The sequence below is a fragment of the Epinephelus lanceolatus genome, chromosome 12 (assembly GCF_041903045.1).
Source record: "Epinephelus lanceolatus isolate andai-2023 chromosome 12, ASM4190304v1, whole genome shotgun sequence".
NCBI lineage: Eukaryota > Metazoa > Chordata > Actinopteri > Perciformes > Serranidae > Epinephelus > Epinephelus lanceolatus.
In genome coordinates this window covers 15,730,502-15,747,810 of record NC_135745.1, presented here as the reverse complement: position 1 = coordinate 15,747,810, position 17,309 = coordinate 15,730,502, and the positions used below count along the sequence as shown (strand labels likewise).

The following is a 17,309-nucleotide window of genomic DNA, read 5'->3' as shown; positions in this document are numbered from 1 at the left end:
AGAGTACACTGAAAATCTTTGTGTTCTGGACATTTGGTTGATTAGAACAAGGAATAAGAAGACATCATACTGTGCTCTGGGAAAATTGTGATGGACATTTTTCACAATTTCCTGACATCCTATAGACAAAACAACCACTCAAGAAAATAATCAGGGTTGCCAAAGGCACCCTGGAACATTCCCCATAGGTCGGAGTCTCAAAATGAAGAATAAAGAATGCTAACTGTCAGTGTGCTCGTGGCTTTGTCTCCTTTCCTGACAGTATTCACTCATCTTCTTCTGTGGTTCACAAACTATGTTGCTGGTCGTGCCAAATATTCAAGCAAGCTCAGCCCAGAGCCTGCACTTCAACCATGATGTTAAGTGAAGTGTTAGCGCACTCAAACGTATTTTTAAAACTCACTCTGAAGCTGGTGCGACTCCTAAGAAGAAACTACTTTTGGATGAGAGCAGCAGCTAAAAGTCAAATATGTAAATGTAATGCCCTTGTTTGTTGTCTTCATTTCAGAGTTTTGGTTTCTCCGCCTGTCTTTATCTCCCTCATGTCCATCTTTTCATCTCAATGTCTCTCTCGCTGTCTCCTGGTAGTCTTGCATTAATGTAGGAACCCATCTGTTTTCATGCTTTCCTGGCTGTCTAATCTCCTCTATTAGCAGCACTGGGTCTTTTCTTTTCCCCTCATCCATCCACCCATCCACTCCCACACAATTCCTCCAGGGTATCTGTGGGTCCTTAAAAGGGTCTTAAAATAAATTATCCAGAATTAAGGCCTTAAAACGTATTAAAATATCCCGTGTTGGCTTCAGTTATCAGATCATTTGTATTCACCATGGAATGACAGGTTCCTTTGCTCTAAATGTTCACGCTCAGATTAATACAGGACAGGATTAGCTGTAAAATGTATTTTTTTTGTCATTGTATCTGCTTTAATAAACACAACTGGGCTTTGTGTCCCTTAACAATTAGTTTCCTGTTTTGCTTTATCTTTATCTAGGCAGTTTTAGTTGCAGAACTCTCATTAGCTCTGCTCCACTGGAACCAGGCTGGTTTTCTCAGTTTTGTCCCCTTACTACTTTTAATTTCAGTCTTCCTATTCACTTCCATGCAAAAGAAAAAAAAAAGTCTCGTAGATGTGCCTACACTGTGTTCCCTCCTCCTCTGTGCCTCTGTCTCTTTTTATCGCATCTCATCTGTGCAATACAGGGTCAAATTAAACTGATATCAATAGCGTTCCGTGACTGAGTAATGATAAAAGTCAGCTTGAGCTTTCGATCTACCGCGGAGAATTGGATCGAATCGATGTGACCCTGTGATTATGCCAGCAACATCAACATTTCATATTTCATCGTTTTTCACATTATTTGTGAATAAGAACTTTTTTTGACAAATTAAAACCAAGGTCTCTTTTCCCTGTCTCTTTCCTCTGTATCCCCTGGCATCATTTTAACATTCTCATTTCTCTTCTCTCTGTAATGTACCACTCTGTCTTCATACTCCGATCCTTTTTTCTTCTCCTCTCCTCCTCTTCTTCTCTATCGCAGCTCAATTCAGTGATACTTCCGCTATATTTGCCGTGTATGTGTTTTCTTACTCTATTATGACTACCTCTTTAGATGGAAATAATAAGTAAAGAACAGCATTCATGCTTCTGTCTTTGGTTATTTCTCCTTCTCTCCTGTCTTTCTGGCCTCTAAATTTGCCATCTCTGATCTTGCTGTAGTACAGTCTCTACTCTGCAGTGTGGAGGCCATCACTGTGAGGAGTTGTCACTCATCATTTTCTTATTCTTCTTCTATCTCCCATCATGCTGTTCGTCCGTCCCTCGCTCCCCCCACCCTGCTCCCTCCACCCATCCATTTTTTCTCAAGTCTCTACTCTCCAAAGCCTGGTGCGTGCTGTGCAGTGTTGTAACGTGGTGGCGAGGAGTCCTAATTTCTCTTCTTCTCCGCTCTTCAATCAAACGCTCTTATTTCTTTCCCCTTCTGCTCCTGTTCTAGTATATCCTTTTTCTCCTTACTCTCATCCCTCCATCTCCTGCTGTCTTAGCTCTGAAGCACACTGTCTGCACTTTGCTGTTCGGGCCAACTGCATAGATTTGCTGCTCCGTCCCGATCTATCATTTACAAAGTGAAGCACTGAGGAATTTTCAGTCACTCTTAGCTGCATCCAGCCTCACTTGTGAGATCCCACCATCCTTTTATTTCACCGTCTTAATCTGTCTGTCCTTCCTTCGTCTTTCCCTTCTTGGCTGGACACTTGCAGTAAACTACCGAGCAAGAATTTTTTGGACGGTCATGTGTGGGAGATGGCGAAGTTCCACGTTAACCCAGCGGAGCAGAACTTGTTTTAGAAAGACATATTGTCAGTGGCAAGTAAACAAATCCTATAAAAACAGCTTTGGAAACTGTTCTGTCATTATCTTAATGATATTTGTGTGACTTTGACACATCCCGTATTCCATCAATAGTCAGTGTTGGTTCTTTTTAACCTTTATCATGATCTTTCCCTTAACTTAAAGCTATACTAATACAATATTTTCATATCAAGAAAAGATCAAATGGCTATGTGTAACGTCAAAGGAGTCAAATCCACAGAGAATACCCCCCTCAACTCTGCAGTTTCCTTTCGCTCTATGGTGCAAACTTTATAATTTCCAGCAACAGGCAACTGTTTTAAAAGAAAAAAAATACAGTGACTAGCTGGTGGACATAGTGGAGCAATTTGCAGGTAAAGGTAAGGATAGGGATAGGGATAGGCTATTTACCATAGGACAGTGGAGGAGACCAAAAAAGAGATAAAAGGAAACTGAATATTGGACTAACATTAAAAATTGAAATAGCTTGTCCCGCTACCCCCAAGTGGCCAAATATTCAGCAAATGCAGGTTTAAGCAAGGATGTTTTCTTTTAGGCATGACCATTAGCATTCCCTGATCTTAACCTTAAGCCATATTTGTGCCTAAAGTCAATCAAAATTAACCATGGTTAAGTGGTAGATCAGAAAATGGTCATATAAATTACTTCTGTAACGCTCTTTTGTGTTTTCAAGTCCACTGATGATGTTTTTTTATAAAACAATTGAAGCTTCATGTATGACTGTTAACATCATTATAGAGTTTATCTTGACACTGTAGTCAGGTTTTCCTCATTCTATCAACACCATTAGTCAAAAATGCTTTCCCCTTACTCAGTTTTCTCCATCTGCTACTCTTCCCTTTGTTCTGCTCACAACTCTTCTCCTCCTTCCTCCCTCTCTGTCCCTTGTCATTAGTTTTTATCTTCCCTGCTGTACACACCTCCGTTCGTCCTCCATCTTTCTACCTCCTCTCTCCTCAAAAGACAAGATCTTCATGTCTCCCCCCCTCTTCTTTCTGTCTCCATCTGCTGCACTTTGAAGAAAAGACATGGATGAAGGGTTGAAATCTGAGCTCCCGTCATCTTCCTCTTTCCTCTCTGTCTCTCAGCTCCCTGCTTTCCGAAGTACAGCATCTGCTGTGCATGTTGGACCACTGCAGTGGGGAGTTTCTGCTCCATCTCATTCCCCCCTCCTCCTCCTCCTCCTATTTTCTCCCATTCCCCTTCCTCCTCCTCCAATACTCTTCTCAATTCCCTCCAAAGTAGAGGTCGGCCTTTAAGTGTTCTATCATTGCAGAGAAGAGCCTCACTTTCTATTTCTCTCCTCTCTACTGTGGTTGAAGCTCCATCTGGAGTAAAGACTTGCTGATCTCTCCATTTGTCCTTCCCCACCTCCCTCCTTTATTCTCTCTCGCCTCTCCATTCTCCAAATTGTCTGTTGCAAAAATGTTGGCCCTCAGCAATGAAAACTTCTCGGCTTGTATCCGCCTATACTCTCGCCATTCTTAACTCCATCTCTCTATCACCTCACTTCTGCTGTTAAGTGTTGTATTCGTGAGTGAGGGAGTCTTTCAGTCTCCCTCACCGCCCTTGTCTCTCATTCTCCAGCTCTCCCACCCCTCCTTCCTTCCATCTGTACCACGCTCTCCTCTTTTCACTCCCATGTACCAAGTCTGTTGTGTGATGTTGTACAACGCAAAAGAGACACACTACAAAAAGTTGGAGCTTACGTTTGAGCTTGTCAGGATTTATTTTTTCCTTTAAAAATTATTTGATTTTAAATGTTCTTTCAGGGCTTTTTTCATCACGTCAAATACAAAAAGGAAACATATTTTTATTGCAATCATAGCCTAGTAATGTGCCTGTATTCATACTCAAACTGCTGTGCATACACCTTTTCACCACTGACAGTGTTGTGAACCAACAGTTTAAGCCAGCACAGTCGAAAGTAATCATTAGCGCCAAAGCACCATATTTATAATGTCAGTCCTTATTTACAGTGTCAAATCTTTCCCACTACTAGCTGTCCTTCTTACCTCCTTTTTCTTTCAAAAATAAAGGGTCTGTTGTGTTATGCTTGACCACTGACACAAGTGGTGTGAAGTTTCAAAATATCATTAAAATTCAGTCTGTCACCAGCCAGTACGGCCATCAATTTGTACAAAATTGGTAAATAAAACAGTTTATCTTTCAAAAGTCGCTGCTTGAATTGGACACATTGACGCACTTGTGCCCATCAGACTCTCAGGTTTGTTTTTCGTCCTCTGTTTTCATTTGTTGTGAGTATTGAGCATTTTTGGAACTGTTCAATAACACATGTTGCTTGCTTTGTTTGGGGCTTTTTCCCTTGAACAAACTAGCTTTTGGCCAGTGAGTACAAAGTAGTTATTAGTGCCTTGTTCAACAAAGATGAAGTAGCAAACATCTTTATCTCTCCTAAAAATTATACACATATGAAATTGACATAAGCGAATATGTTTTGTAAAATGCTTCTCATTCCTATCCCTAAAACACATATTCTAGGCATATGTTTAAAAGGTGTAATTGCATTTGTCTCTCCAAGACGTTTACATAATCTTTACTCCTCCCAAGTGTGGCTACATCAGAAAACTAAGTGTGGAAGTAGCCTCTACATGGGATAGGCCATGTAAAGGCCATGTGAAGGCAGCTGGTGTGGCATTGAAATAAGCTGTCATATCTGCATATCTGCTCACATACGGCGATACAGAAGGCGCACAAAACTGTTGCAGCATTTATCTGAGCCCTAACTGGTTCAACCACTTAATGATCAGTGTTGGTTGGGGGGTGGGGAATGACAGTCTGTCATGAACATAAAAGTTTTGACTCACTTGTAGTCCATAAATGCAAATTATCCACATTCATTTTACTTAACAGATAGTTGTTAGCTACCTAGCTGTTATTGCTAACTGTTTATTGCTGTAATTAACTTGCAAAAGTTATTCCTCCTCTGGCATTACCAACACCCTACTGGAGCAGGCCCTACACTGCTACTGTATGCATGTAGCCTTGAAAATCCAAAATGGATTGAAATCAGATTCATGAACTGTTCTCATGAATTCCATTGACCAAAGTTAACACACAAGCCCAGGCGTGCTACTCATCTGTGTGTGAGACTGTTCATGCAGAAGTGTTTTAAATAGTAAGGTTTTCTCTTGTTAAATGCAGCCCCCATTTACTTCAAATCATCTAGAATTTTCTGTGTTCAGATTCTCTATACACTGTGAAGGCATATGAGATAACCAACGTTTTCCTCATGAATTAAATGTAACACAGGGTGAGTAAGTGATATATATTTTGTGGGTGAAGTATTCCCTACGATGCAGTCTCCTTGAACTATCGCCTCTGGAAATTGAAGGCTTAGCAGTTTCATTTAAGCACCTCAAAAATGAGGGAAAGTGGTCTTGGTTAACTACTAAAAAAATCAACACTAACTTAGAGCAAATGAAGGAATGTGCTGACTTTTTAAGTACATATGTGGAGAAAACTACTGTAACCAATTGTTCTTGTAGCCTTAACCTACAGACAAGATGTCTGTCTGACTTTCTGGACTGTAAACAAGGCAACATTTATATAGCCTCCAAAACATATTTGGCAAAGCAAATTATCCTACTTGTACGTAACTTATAGGACATGGCATTGCTTTATTGACACTTTCATAGTTTCTCTTGTCCCCCTCCCCATGAATCCGTCCATCTCTCCCTCCCTCTCACCTCTCTTCTCTCCAAAGTACAGGGTCTGTTGTGCAGTGTTGGACCATTGCAGTGAGGAGTTATCGCTCTCGGGCACCCGGCAGGTCAGTGTCACCGTGCCCCCCACAGACACCATCTCATCTGAGGTCACTGGCTGCAAAGGGTCGTCGTCTAGGTAACAGGGGAGAGAGATTGAGAGGGAAAAAATCATAAGACAGAGCGACAGAGCAGCAGCAGGGACAAGTCAGAAAGACACTGCACTTATATGAAAATACAAGCAAAAATAGTAGCACACACCAACACACAAATCAGATAAACCCACAAAATGCATTACTTGCCTCGCTCTCTCTCTCTCTTTCTCTCTATCTCCCCCCACCCATCTCTTTCTCCGCTTGTCAGATTATCTATATATCTCTATCTGTCTTTCTGAAAGCAAAGACTCAATGCGCACACACACACACACACACACACACACACACGGACATGCTGTCAGAGGGACAAAAAAAGCAGACAAATGGCTATCTGGTTGTATGTCTGCGAGGCCAATGTAAGAGCGATGAGTCAGTAGCAGCACTGGCATCGAGAGACTGCAGGACCTGAGGGACCAGCAAAGATGAAGAGACCACGGCAGACAGTGGCTTTCGACAGGTCAAAGCAACAACAAGAGTACTGTCTCATACCTCTAATGGCTTTGTAACCCTCTTTTGTCAATATCTGTGTCAGTTTTTAACGCCATGCATATGTATTGGCTGGTACATAACAAGCTCAAACGGGACAGGCATTATGGAAATGAGCAGGTCAGAGGGAAAGAGAAAGAGAATACAAATGACCCAGCATAATGAAGGGATTCTAAAGGCTGGAGCTGGAACTGGAACACCACAAAAAACACAGAACAGTGAACTGGGTGTGTAACAGTATTCAAATTGGCTCAAATTATGGTATTTAACAGCACTCCCTTGATAACGGGTGATGGTGCAGGCTAATTCTGCTCTGTGGATTTAGTGAGGGTGGCAGACAATTATGTGAATCAGAAGAGGGGATGTATATTAAAATATGCAGTCCCTCGTAATAGTTATAAATGCCGAGTCTGGCCGCTATGGCGCTTTTTTGCGGAGTTAAGTTATTGCAGCTTTGAGTGCACCCAGCCATGCTTTGCGCTCCCCTCCCATCCTGCTCACTTCAATACAAGCCAGAGCTCACTCAACCTAATCTCAAGCAAAAACAAAAATATGGCATAATTGACAACAAGACCAAGCCAACAGAGGGAACATCTCCTAAGAAGATATGCCCCAAAGCAGTCTCCTCACCCCTGAAAATATGGCGTGTATAAATAGTTTAATTGGAACCAAATTGTCAAGCGGGAGACAGGTTTATATTCGGCGTGGAGCGTTATCACATCCTTGCACCGGCGGTGGAATTGATTTTTTTTTTTTCTGCAGGAAGAACATCTGCTTAAGTGCGCTTCGGCGGAACTCCCATCAAGACATGAAAGAGGGGGGGACACGCGAAGAGAGGATGCAGAAGAGGAGGCGAGCAAACTAAATGCATGTAGCATCAAAAACACACATTTGCAGAACATGAGCTGAGAGCAGCAGGCAGCAAGTATGGGTATCTTTTTTTTTGTCATTTTAAAGCCAGTTTTATGGCTGGTTCAGCATCTCAGAGAACACAAGTTATTAGAAAAGGAAAAAAACTCTTAGGTTTGCCTCTGGGCTGAGAGGATTCAGAGGTCTTAAAGGTACAGCTGCTGTTCGCCTGTAGGATTCAAACGGTACTCAGAGACTTCCAGAGCGCTTTGTGTCAGGGTAAGTCGCTCCCTCTCTCTCTGTGGTGTTTCACTGCAGCCCTGACCTTGTGGTTAGTTTATCTAAGCACCATGATGGCTGAGGGCTGAATGTGTGGTCAAGTGCAGCGCGGATTAGTGTCTCCTTTAATAGCATCTTGGGCTAATTCTTGCGGCTGATCGCAAGAGCTTCTCTTCTTGGCATGAACACTTTGGGTAAATTGGCTGTCCCAGTGCATCACTCATCAGGCCAACCGCAATGAGCTGCGACAAGTTAGCCAAACTTGCGTCTTGTCTTTGGATGCTGCAGAAAGCTGGCGTGTCCGACCAGGAACAACCTGTGTTCGAGGCTCAGAGTGACATTTCTGCTGGTACAATTTCAGTGGTCAATTAGTGGTTTATCAGAAATGACCATAATTTGAGGAGATATCTGCCTTTTAAGTGGACATATTTTTACAGAACTCTTTACATAATATCCACCGAAAAAATCCCAGTTCATACAATCATCATGCCATGCTCAACTCATTGAGCTACACAGAGCCTCTGACCTGTTGAACTGTCATTTTACCCTTAAATTTCCTTTCAAAAACCTTTAAATAATGTAGAAACAAACCAGTTTTCCACACTGCAAGACACTGCCACATATAGTATATTCTCTCCGCATTAAACTTGCATAATGTTTACACCACCAGAAATTAAATAAAGTCTTGTGGGCTCAAATTAAGCTTGCCCTTTTAATATATAATGTCCCATCTATTGGTCTAGAGACCTGAAGAGGATGCATGCCATACATTTAGTGGTAGCAAATTATTATTTGGTCATTTCAAAGTTTTTTTTATTTTCATTTCAATTTATTGATCTGGGGCACGAAAGGCCTAAAGGTTAGATAAGTGGGAAGCTTGGAAGATTGCAGTTTCGATCCACAGACTGCCCGGGTAAATCTAACAGTAAAAGAAGTACTTGTAGCTTGTTCATTACCACTTCTGGAGTGCCTTCAAGCAAGGCACTTAATCCCAGAGGATCTCAGTGGCTAAACAAAGCTGACTGTGCATGCAGTGGGTTGCGAAAAACTTTCTATATTAATTAATGCAAGCTAATACATAAAGGTTAATCTCAGTCTTATTGAGTGAAATGTTTTAATGATGATTAAACGCCACTCTGGATCTTGAATTTAAAGCTCCAATAATGCATACAAATCACTTGATGTACAGTATAAAAGTATATGGCAGCAACCTTGTTAGCCCAAATATTAATCACAGATAAGTTTGGTTTAATTTAGTGGAGCCCCATGTGGGCAGAATTTGTGTGCATCAGGATAATGTATAAATCGTTAAGCAATGTCTCAAATGGATGTAAAAATTAATTATATGGTCAGAAGAGTGGGGTTGGCAGCGGTGGGCATAAGAGAGATTAGGCTATTTGAAATATGATAAAAGTTTTTGTGGTTGACAAATTCAATGGCACATCCTGACTGTCCTAATGGCGCACCCGAACTCATCCACCGGTCCAAACTGGTTTACACAAACACTATAGAGTCCCTCGCCAGTAGCATATGACCCCTATAAGCCTCAGATACAGATACAGCTGTTCTTCTTACCTTTGAAGCTACTTAAGAGCAAAGTTATTTAAGGGGGGAAATGAAGTTCAACCAGAGTTTAAACGGTTAAGTCAGGCTAAACACCCGAGCTGCAGAAATAAAAGGAGAGACCTATCTATCCTTAGCAGACGTTAAGTTAAACACTGTGGCTTGCTCTTCTTTCTTCTCGCCTCGCACCCACTCCTCCACTAACCCCCCCCCCAAGCTGTAAGCCCGAAGAAGACATGGGTATTTAAAGCAACACAATTTACACTTTCTCTAGCCGGCAACAAGGTGAGAGAACGCAGAGGTAGAAGACTGGGGTAGCAAGTCAACGGAGGGAGAGAGGAGGAATGGATAAGGGTGTGTTCTGTCGAGGAGGGTGGGTGTTAAAATGAGGCGGAAAAAAGTGTGTGTGTGTGTGTGTGTGTGTGTGTGTGTGTGTGTGTGTGTGTGTGTGCATGTGTGTACCTGTGTGTGAAAAAAAAACGTGAGGGAGGGAGGTAGAAGAGGAAGCAAGTGAGACAACAGAGGAAGTGTGAGGAGCTTGAGGGCCCTCAATTGATGAAAAAAAGAGGAAAAAAAGGGAAAAACTTAAAGAAATAGTTTCAGTCTCATTTTAAAAACAGGCTCGTTTGCTCTCTGTCTGAAAGTTAGACGAGACGATCGATATCCATTTCATGTCTGTGCGTAACATACAGAGCTTCGGTAATGGCATGTTTAACGTAGCATAAAGATTGGACGCAGGTGGCGAACAATTAGGCTGTACAAAGAGAGAAAATAGACCAAATACTCAGCATTAGGAGTCCCTCAACTATCACAAAGGAAGCAAACTAATTAACACTGCCAAATCTGGTTGCTTGGGTCCCTTTTTTATTGTTTCAGGTCTAGCCTACCTAGACTACGGTGGCGCATGACGCTGCTGCTGGTGTTGATGTTCTCTTTTAATGGCTGTTTAAGTCACCCACATTTTGGACCATTGCTAAATATCGTTGGGCTCTAGGATATGTTAATAGGCCAAACTATTAATCGTGAAAATTAACAGCACATTAATTGATAAGCAAAATAACTGTTAGTTGCAGTCCTTCTGGGAAGGTTTTGTAAATATAAAACCCTAATGATTATTTTTTTTTCATACCAGAAACAGTAAAAACTGGCCTTGATTGCAGTTTGAGGGGTCCTTTCTGTTTTTACAGATACATCTTTTATAATGGTGCTCTGTTGGGAATGCAGAGGATTTTAATTTGTTGCATTCCCCTGCTTTCCTACTGGGGCAAATTGGCAGCAGGACTGGCTCACATGCTACATATCCAGCTCTATCAACACATGTATGGAACAACCCTGAGTCTTGTCATTACAGTGACAAGACTCAGGGTTGTTCCATACATGAGTCTTGTCACTGTAATGACAAGACTCAGGGTTGTTCCATACATGAGTCTTGAGTCTTGTCATTACAGTGAGTCTTATCATTACAGTGAGGTTGCCAGGTTTGGTGCCATCACGCTGTACAGAGACCAAAATGGGGTGCTCAGTAACCGTTTCTGGCAACCCTTATCTGGAGAAGCTACAAAGAAGTGCTGGATGGATAAACGAAGCCCTCCAAAAATCAAATGAAGCCATTTTATATTTTTGTATTAATTAAAGACACATTGTGTAAATTAGACATATTTACCATTGTCAATAGGTGCATTTTTTCCCCCACTGTACCCGCGTCCAGTCTTTCAGCTAAGCTAGAACACACACATAAGACTGGTGTCGATTCTCATATCTCCAGCCATGAAAAAAGCAAATAAGTGTTTCACAAAAATATTAAACTATTCTATTTGATAAAAGCAGCTTCCTTTTCATTCCATCCATTTCACAACCTAAAAAGAATAAACAGTGAAAAATCCAAACCACCTTGGCCATCTCCATGTTGACCCCCTCGCTTCCTTCCTCCTCCATCTGTCTCCCTACATCTTCTCCCCCCTCCTCCTCTCCATCTGCCCCAATGTCCTCCTCGGTTTCCTCTCGTCCTCCCTCACCTCTTCGCCCTTCTGTCGAGCCTCCTCCCCCTCCTCCCCCACTCCAGATAATCTCGTTTACTTCTCGGCATCTTTAATTCCTTCTTTCCCTCCTTTTTTTTGTTCTCCCAGGGAAGCTTTACAGTGTTGCTGCTAATTAGCGCAGGTTAATGAACTTTATTTACTGTAATACAAGTGTGTGTGTTTGGGTGTGTGTGTGTGCACCCTCAGCATGAAGGTCTGGGCCAAGTTTGTGCGTGCATGTGTTTATGTGACAAGAATATTTTCCACATGTTTGTGCATGTGTGATGTGTGTAAGGTGTGTGTATTCGCAGGTGTTTGCAGATAATTATCTAAATATGTGTAAAGTATGTGCATGTCTCATGTTCATGTGTGAGCGTGAAGCTTATTAGCAATGTTCGTGTGTGTGTGTGTGTGTGTGTGTGTGTGTGTGTGTTTGACTCAGCTGTATTTGTTTTGTATATGGAATTTATCTGTTTGAGCACGGGTGTGTGGGATGAAGTATCTGTGTGATTTATGAGATGCTTTTTATCTGCATGTGGCTGAGGCTGTGCGCATGTGTGCGCTGGCTTGTGCGTATGTGTGCATTCATATTCTATTGCAGCTGCACAGAAAGCAGTGCTATGGTGTGTGACAGACAGAGCCATGTGTCATGGTGCTAGCGGTGTTGTACACACTTGATGGGAAATTCAGCCAACAGTGTGCAGTTTGATACGGCATGGTATGACACAGGCCATTACACACACACAGAGGCATCCATTGGCACACACTGCAAGCGTGCCGGCAAGTCCACCCTCCCACCCAAATCATACACACAACACACAGTCTCATAAAACATACAGACGGGAAGACATACATATTTGTCAAGCACAAACACCTACGCTTACAGAAAGGCATAAATAGGTAAAATGTGCTTAAAAATACATTTGATACAGTTGGACAACATGCAAACACATGCACACAAAGTGCACAGAGGACACATTCAAAAAGACACACACACGCTGAGAAACCTCCCCCACACCATCCATCTATTCTATGCCCAGCTGTCCCCGACCACCACCCATCCCCCTGGGTAAGTATGTCTCTGTGTGTGCATTTGTGTTTGTGTGTGTGCCCTTCTGCCCACCTCTACCCTCTAGAAGCTCCCCACTCTCTTCCTCTGTTTCATCCCTCTCTCCATTCCTCACCCCACGTGTATGGCTGGTGTGTCAAAAGATGCAAATCTAAACCAGATATTTGAAAATTTGCCCAATGAATTAAAAAAAAACCTCCCAAACATCTGCAATGTGAAGCAAGTCTTTTTTTCAACTAGCAGCCCCCTCCCCTCCTTCTTTTCACTGTGAGACAAACACTTCTCCGGCTTGTGAAGTGCAGAGCAGAGCGGGTGTAGCGAAAGGCTTTGTTTTCCGCCTGATTTTCGCGGCTTTGCAGCCTTTAATAGAGGAACGGTGTTGCGATTCTCATTTTGTTGTCCTGTCGCCGTCATCTGGGGGTGCTGAACAAATTACTTATAATCTTTGATGGGTGGGTGGGTGGGGAACTGAAGGGGGGGGTGGGTGTGTTGGGAATTGGCCTGCATATTTGGGATTTAAGCACCCCCGCCTGCTGTCTTAGCACAAACAAACTCCTTAGCCCTGAGTTTTTCCTCAAGCCCGCCTTTTTTCTCAAGGCTGAGGGTTTGCAGGGGACTCTGGGTGCCCAAAACAGCCCCCACCCATCTCCCATCAAGTATCTCCTCCAACAACCTCCAGCAGCACCGACCCTGCCACCCCACCCTTCCTCTGCTGCCTGTCAAACATGGTTAGCTCAGACAATCCCCCTCCACTTCTTCGTCCTCATCCTCTAACAGCTACACCCCCCCAAACACACACACACACACACACACACACACACCACTCCCATCACAGCCCAGCAGTGTGTCTGCAGCAGCAGTGAGGCGCCAAGCCGGCCGCCCCACCCTGCCACTGGAACAGCGCTATGAGAAAGAAAAGAGAGCGCGGGGTGATGGGTGGGGGGGGGCGGGGGGGGGGGGGGGGGGGGGGTTCAGCTTGCAGAAAAGGGCAGCAGCATCACTGCTGACAAAAGAAAAAGAATAATGATTTGCCAGGAAGAGAAAGACAGAAAGAGCTGGGGCAGTGAGAGAGAGAGAGCTAGAGAGGGATGGAGAAAAGCACAGGGGAAAAACAGAGGGAAAGAGAATGAAAGAGGGAAAGAGAGAGTGAGAGGTGAGCGAAGGACATGGCAGAAATAAGCATATATAGATAGATGAGACCAATGAGGAGAGATGACAGGGTGACTTAGAAAGGGGGCAAAAAGACTGAAAGAGCATAAAAAAACAATGAGAGTGAGATGGAGGGAAGTAGAGCAGAGTGGAGAGACAGAAAGTCAAAAGGGAGGCAGAGGGATGGAAAGATTAAAAAAAAACAGAATATGGGATGTGAAAGTGGTGGTGGGGGGGTGGGGGTGGGGGAAAGAGCAACAGTGAGAGCTGATACCAGTTAAAAGACAGGCTCAGATTTTTTCGAGCCTATTTCAATACAATAAGCATCCTGAAAGAGTTACTGGTCCATGTAATCATTCATTCCTCCTCTCCATACATGTCTGAAGCGATCTCTTTCTAGGGCGACTTCACTGTAAGAGATGGGGAAACAAATCTGCACTCCTCATTCTTAAGTTCAGCTGGTTAATATAATGCTTCAGCTGTCTGAGATGTTCAGACCAAGTGTGTGTCTGCTAAAGTTAGTCTTTTTGGTACACAATTCCCTCAATGTTTCCTCAGAAAACGCTCCCTCGCTGGGCGGTGGCAGAGGAATACTTCCTGGTAGTCGCATGCACAAGCCTGTATTACATTCCAGACCCCCAAAAGCCTCAGATGCACTACATGACAATTGATTTTTGGCACAGCTATGGTACAATATCAGGTAAGGCAGGTTCTACACAACCCAGAATCCTAGGAATGATTTTCACATTTGCCGATTCTGCACCATGTGATTATGTCCAGTGCCACAGCCAGTGCCAGTGCAAGAAAAAGTGCGCCTTATCTGTAGTGAGCTGAAAAGAATGGGTGTCCGGCTTTCATGCAGGACGCCAGAAAGTGAGAATTGAAAAAAATTAAATTAAAAAAAAAAGCTGGCATTGAATGTAACCAGAGTTTTTGCAGAATCATCCATCAGCAGTCCTGTCTGGCGATAGAGTTGCTCTGCATTATTATCTGATTTTGTGGCCCTGTCTTGCAGAGAGGTTTTTAGCTGGATCAAACACCGGCAATAAACATACACTCAACTGTCAGAATGCACACACCCCCTTCATTTGGCTAACTAAGACTGCTGAAGCTTCGCATTAACTTTAAAGGAACTTTGGAATGCATTTTTGCACAGCTGGAGGTCTGGATTTTACATAGATCACAAATTCTTGAAAAATCAGAGCCTATACTTTAACGTCAGCCATGCTTTACTTGGTCGCTAATCATACCGAAACCCATTCATCAGCTACTGTTTGTTACATCATAATTAGCGCTATAATCATCTCTCTGTTGTGTTTTGATACATTCCTTGTATGGCACTGTAGAGCGCTTTGGTAAAATTGTTCATTATTTGACAGCTGTGCCAGTTAAGCTTCTTAAAAAAATGGACCGACTGGACACAGGCAGATGGAGGGACAGAGAGATGTGTTTTGATTTCAAAGAGAAGAGCCCTTTACTGCACCAGTTCGCACGCACAGTTCCAAAAAACCCCACCAACCACAAATCGCCATTCGATAAGAAAAAAAGATAACCAGGCTTTATCCGTCCATCTGTACACACACACACACACACACACACACACACACACACACACACACAGAGGAAGATAAAGAGAGTGAGATCTTTAATGCCTTGGCAAATGCACTGACTGCCCCTGCCAATAGGCCACTTAAAGAAATGAGTAGTCAATTACCAGAAGTCTGCCCTTTTGACTAAGATCACTGGACCCTCTAAGGGCCTTAGAACCTGCACTCTCTCGCTGTCTTTGGCTCATGCTCTCTCTCTCTCTTTCTCACTGGCTCTTGCTGTCTCTCTCTCTCTCTCTCTGTACAGACAACACCCATATTTCACAACAGCAATAACAAGAAGGCCGGAAAAAAGTTTCTGATCTGTGTTGGGAAATACAGAATGCAATCACACATGCACACACACACACACACACACACACAGTCTTACATAAGCGTGAAATGGACGTGCACAGTGGGTGATAATTTAATACCATTGTTCATATTTCAGTGGAATCATATCATGATGATGTTACTGTTTCACAAAATTCACTTATCTAGATGAATGAGTCTGAACAAACTGTGATTAAAAACTAACAAAATTAATTATTAAAGTTTTGTTTTACATGTATGCAAAGTTGTGTTTGGTATAAAGCATAACAGCAGGAACATCAGATAATTTTGCATGTGAGTTTGCATAATTTACCGTATCATACATACACTGTATGCCAAAGGTATGCGGTAAGCCCCATGTAGTTTGGTGTTGTTTTCATGGTTAGTTCTAATTCATGTAAATCTTAATGCTGCAGTGTGCAATGCAATTGTATACATGGTTCCAACAGTTTGAGGAGGATCCTTTCCTGTTTTAACATGACAATGCCTTTGTGTACAAAGTAGGGTCAAGTCCTTGGACTTCACTTTGTGCCCAACATCAGTGCTCAACCTCACTAATGCTCTTGTGGCTTAGTGGGAGCAAAGCCCTGCAGCTAGGTTCCAGTATCTTGTCTAAAGCCTTCCCAGAAGACTGGAGGATGATATCGCAACAGATTAATGCTGATGGGTTTGGACGAACATGTTCAGTAATTATGAACTACAGTAACGTTTATGTGTCCACATACTTTTGGTAATGAAGTGTGTGTGTGTGTGTATATGTATATATATATATATATATATATATATGTATGTATATGTATGTAATGTATTCAAATTTTAACCATGAAGGCCAGCTGTATTAATAAGAGAAGACACATAAGCACACACACTGTACCATGATGTACATCAGGGATACTCAACTTGCTTTGCCTGGGGGCCACTTTTGCAAAATGACAGGAGACCAGGGGCCAGTTAATGAGCAAACATTAATAATTGATATTTAAATAATTAGCACGGACCTCTGGCGGGGAGTCTGGGGAATCCTCCCCTGGCACTTTTTTTTCATTTTGATGCTTTTAATGCACAAACATTTAAAGCACAAAGTGTGAATCAATTTATTTTTATTGTGAATAAGCAGAAAGTCAGCGGGCTACACGTCACTGCATCCCAGGCAAATGTCCCACAACCGAAACCTGTACCATTACCTTAAGCAAAAGACTGCATTACACTGATAACACATCTGTATTTGTTAAAATAATTCTGCAATAATTTAGAACTGGAGGAAGGAGATCGGAGTCAGCTCAAAATTCAAACAAGGGTTTAATCTTGTACAAGAGGAGCATTCACAGAGCAACACGCAGGTCGGTTACAAAGTGAAGACTCAATGTCTGAGGAGAAAAGCTTGGTATTTATCTGTCTCTGTGGGTGTGTTATCACTCTGCCCATCTGCACTTAAAGGAATCATTCACAAGAAGGAAGTGATAACCTTGAGTATATATTCAATACCTTACATGTGTCATGAAACAACACAAAGGGTCACAGGTCACAAGTCACATTACACAGTTACATTGAACATTCCTGCATGTGACTTCAGTTCACATCTCTCTTCATGAAGTACAAAATTTCCATCACAGTTTTATTTTTTCATTAATATCATGTGATCACACATCATAGATTAGCTTTAGCATAGCATTAGGATTAGCCCCACAATACCGTCCCTTAACCTGTCAGATGTACAAAATAA

General features: G+C 42.5%; 1 protein-coding gene across 3 annotated transcripts in view; it reads right to left on the bottom strand.

The window, feature by feature from the left end:
* Window positions 1-17,309, bottom strand: part of cadm3 (cell adhesion molecule 3) — a 100,603-nt gene that overhangs the window by 53,030 nt on the left and 30,264 nt on the right. For all 3 annotated transcript variants that reach the window (XM_078173013.1, XM_033649957.2, XM_033649958.2), the window contains exon 3: window positions 6,085-6,234. In XM_078173013.1, coding sequence (XP_078029139.1) covers window positions 6,085-6,234 — 150 coding nt within the window. The remainder of the gene's footprint in view (window positions 1-6,084; window positions 6,235-17,309) is intronic.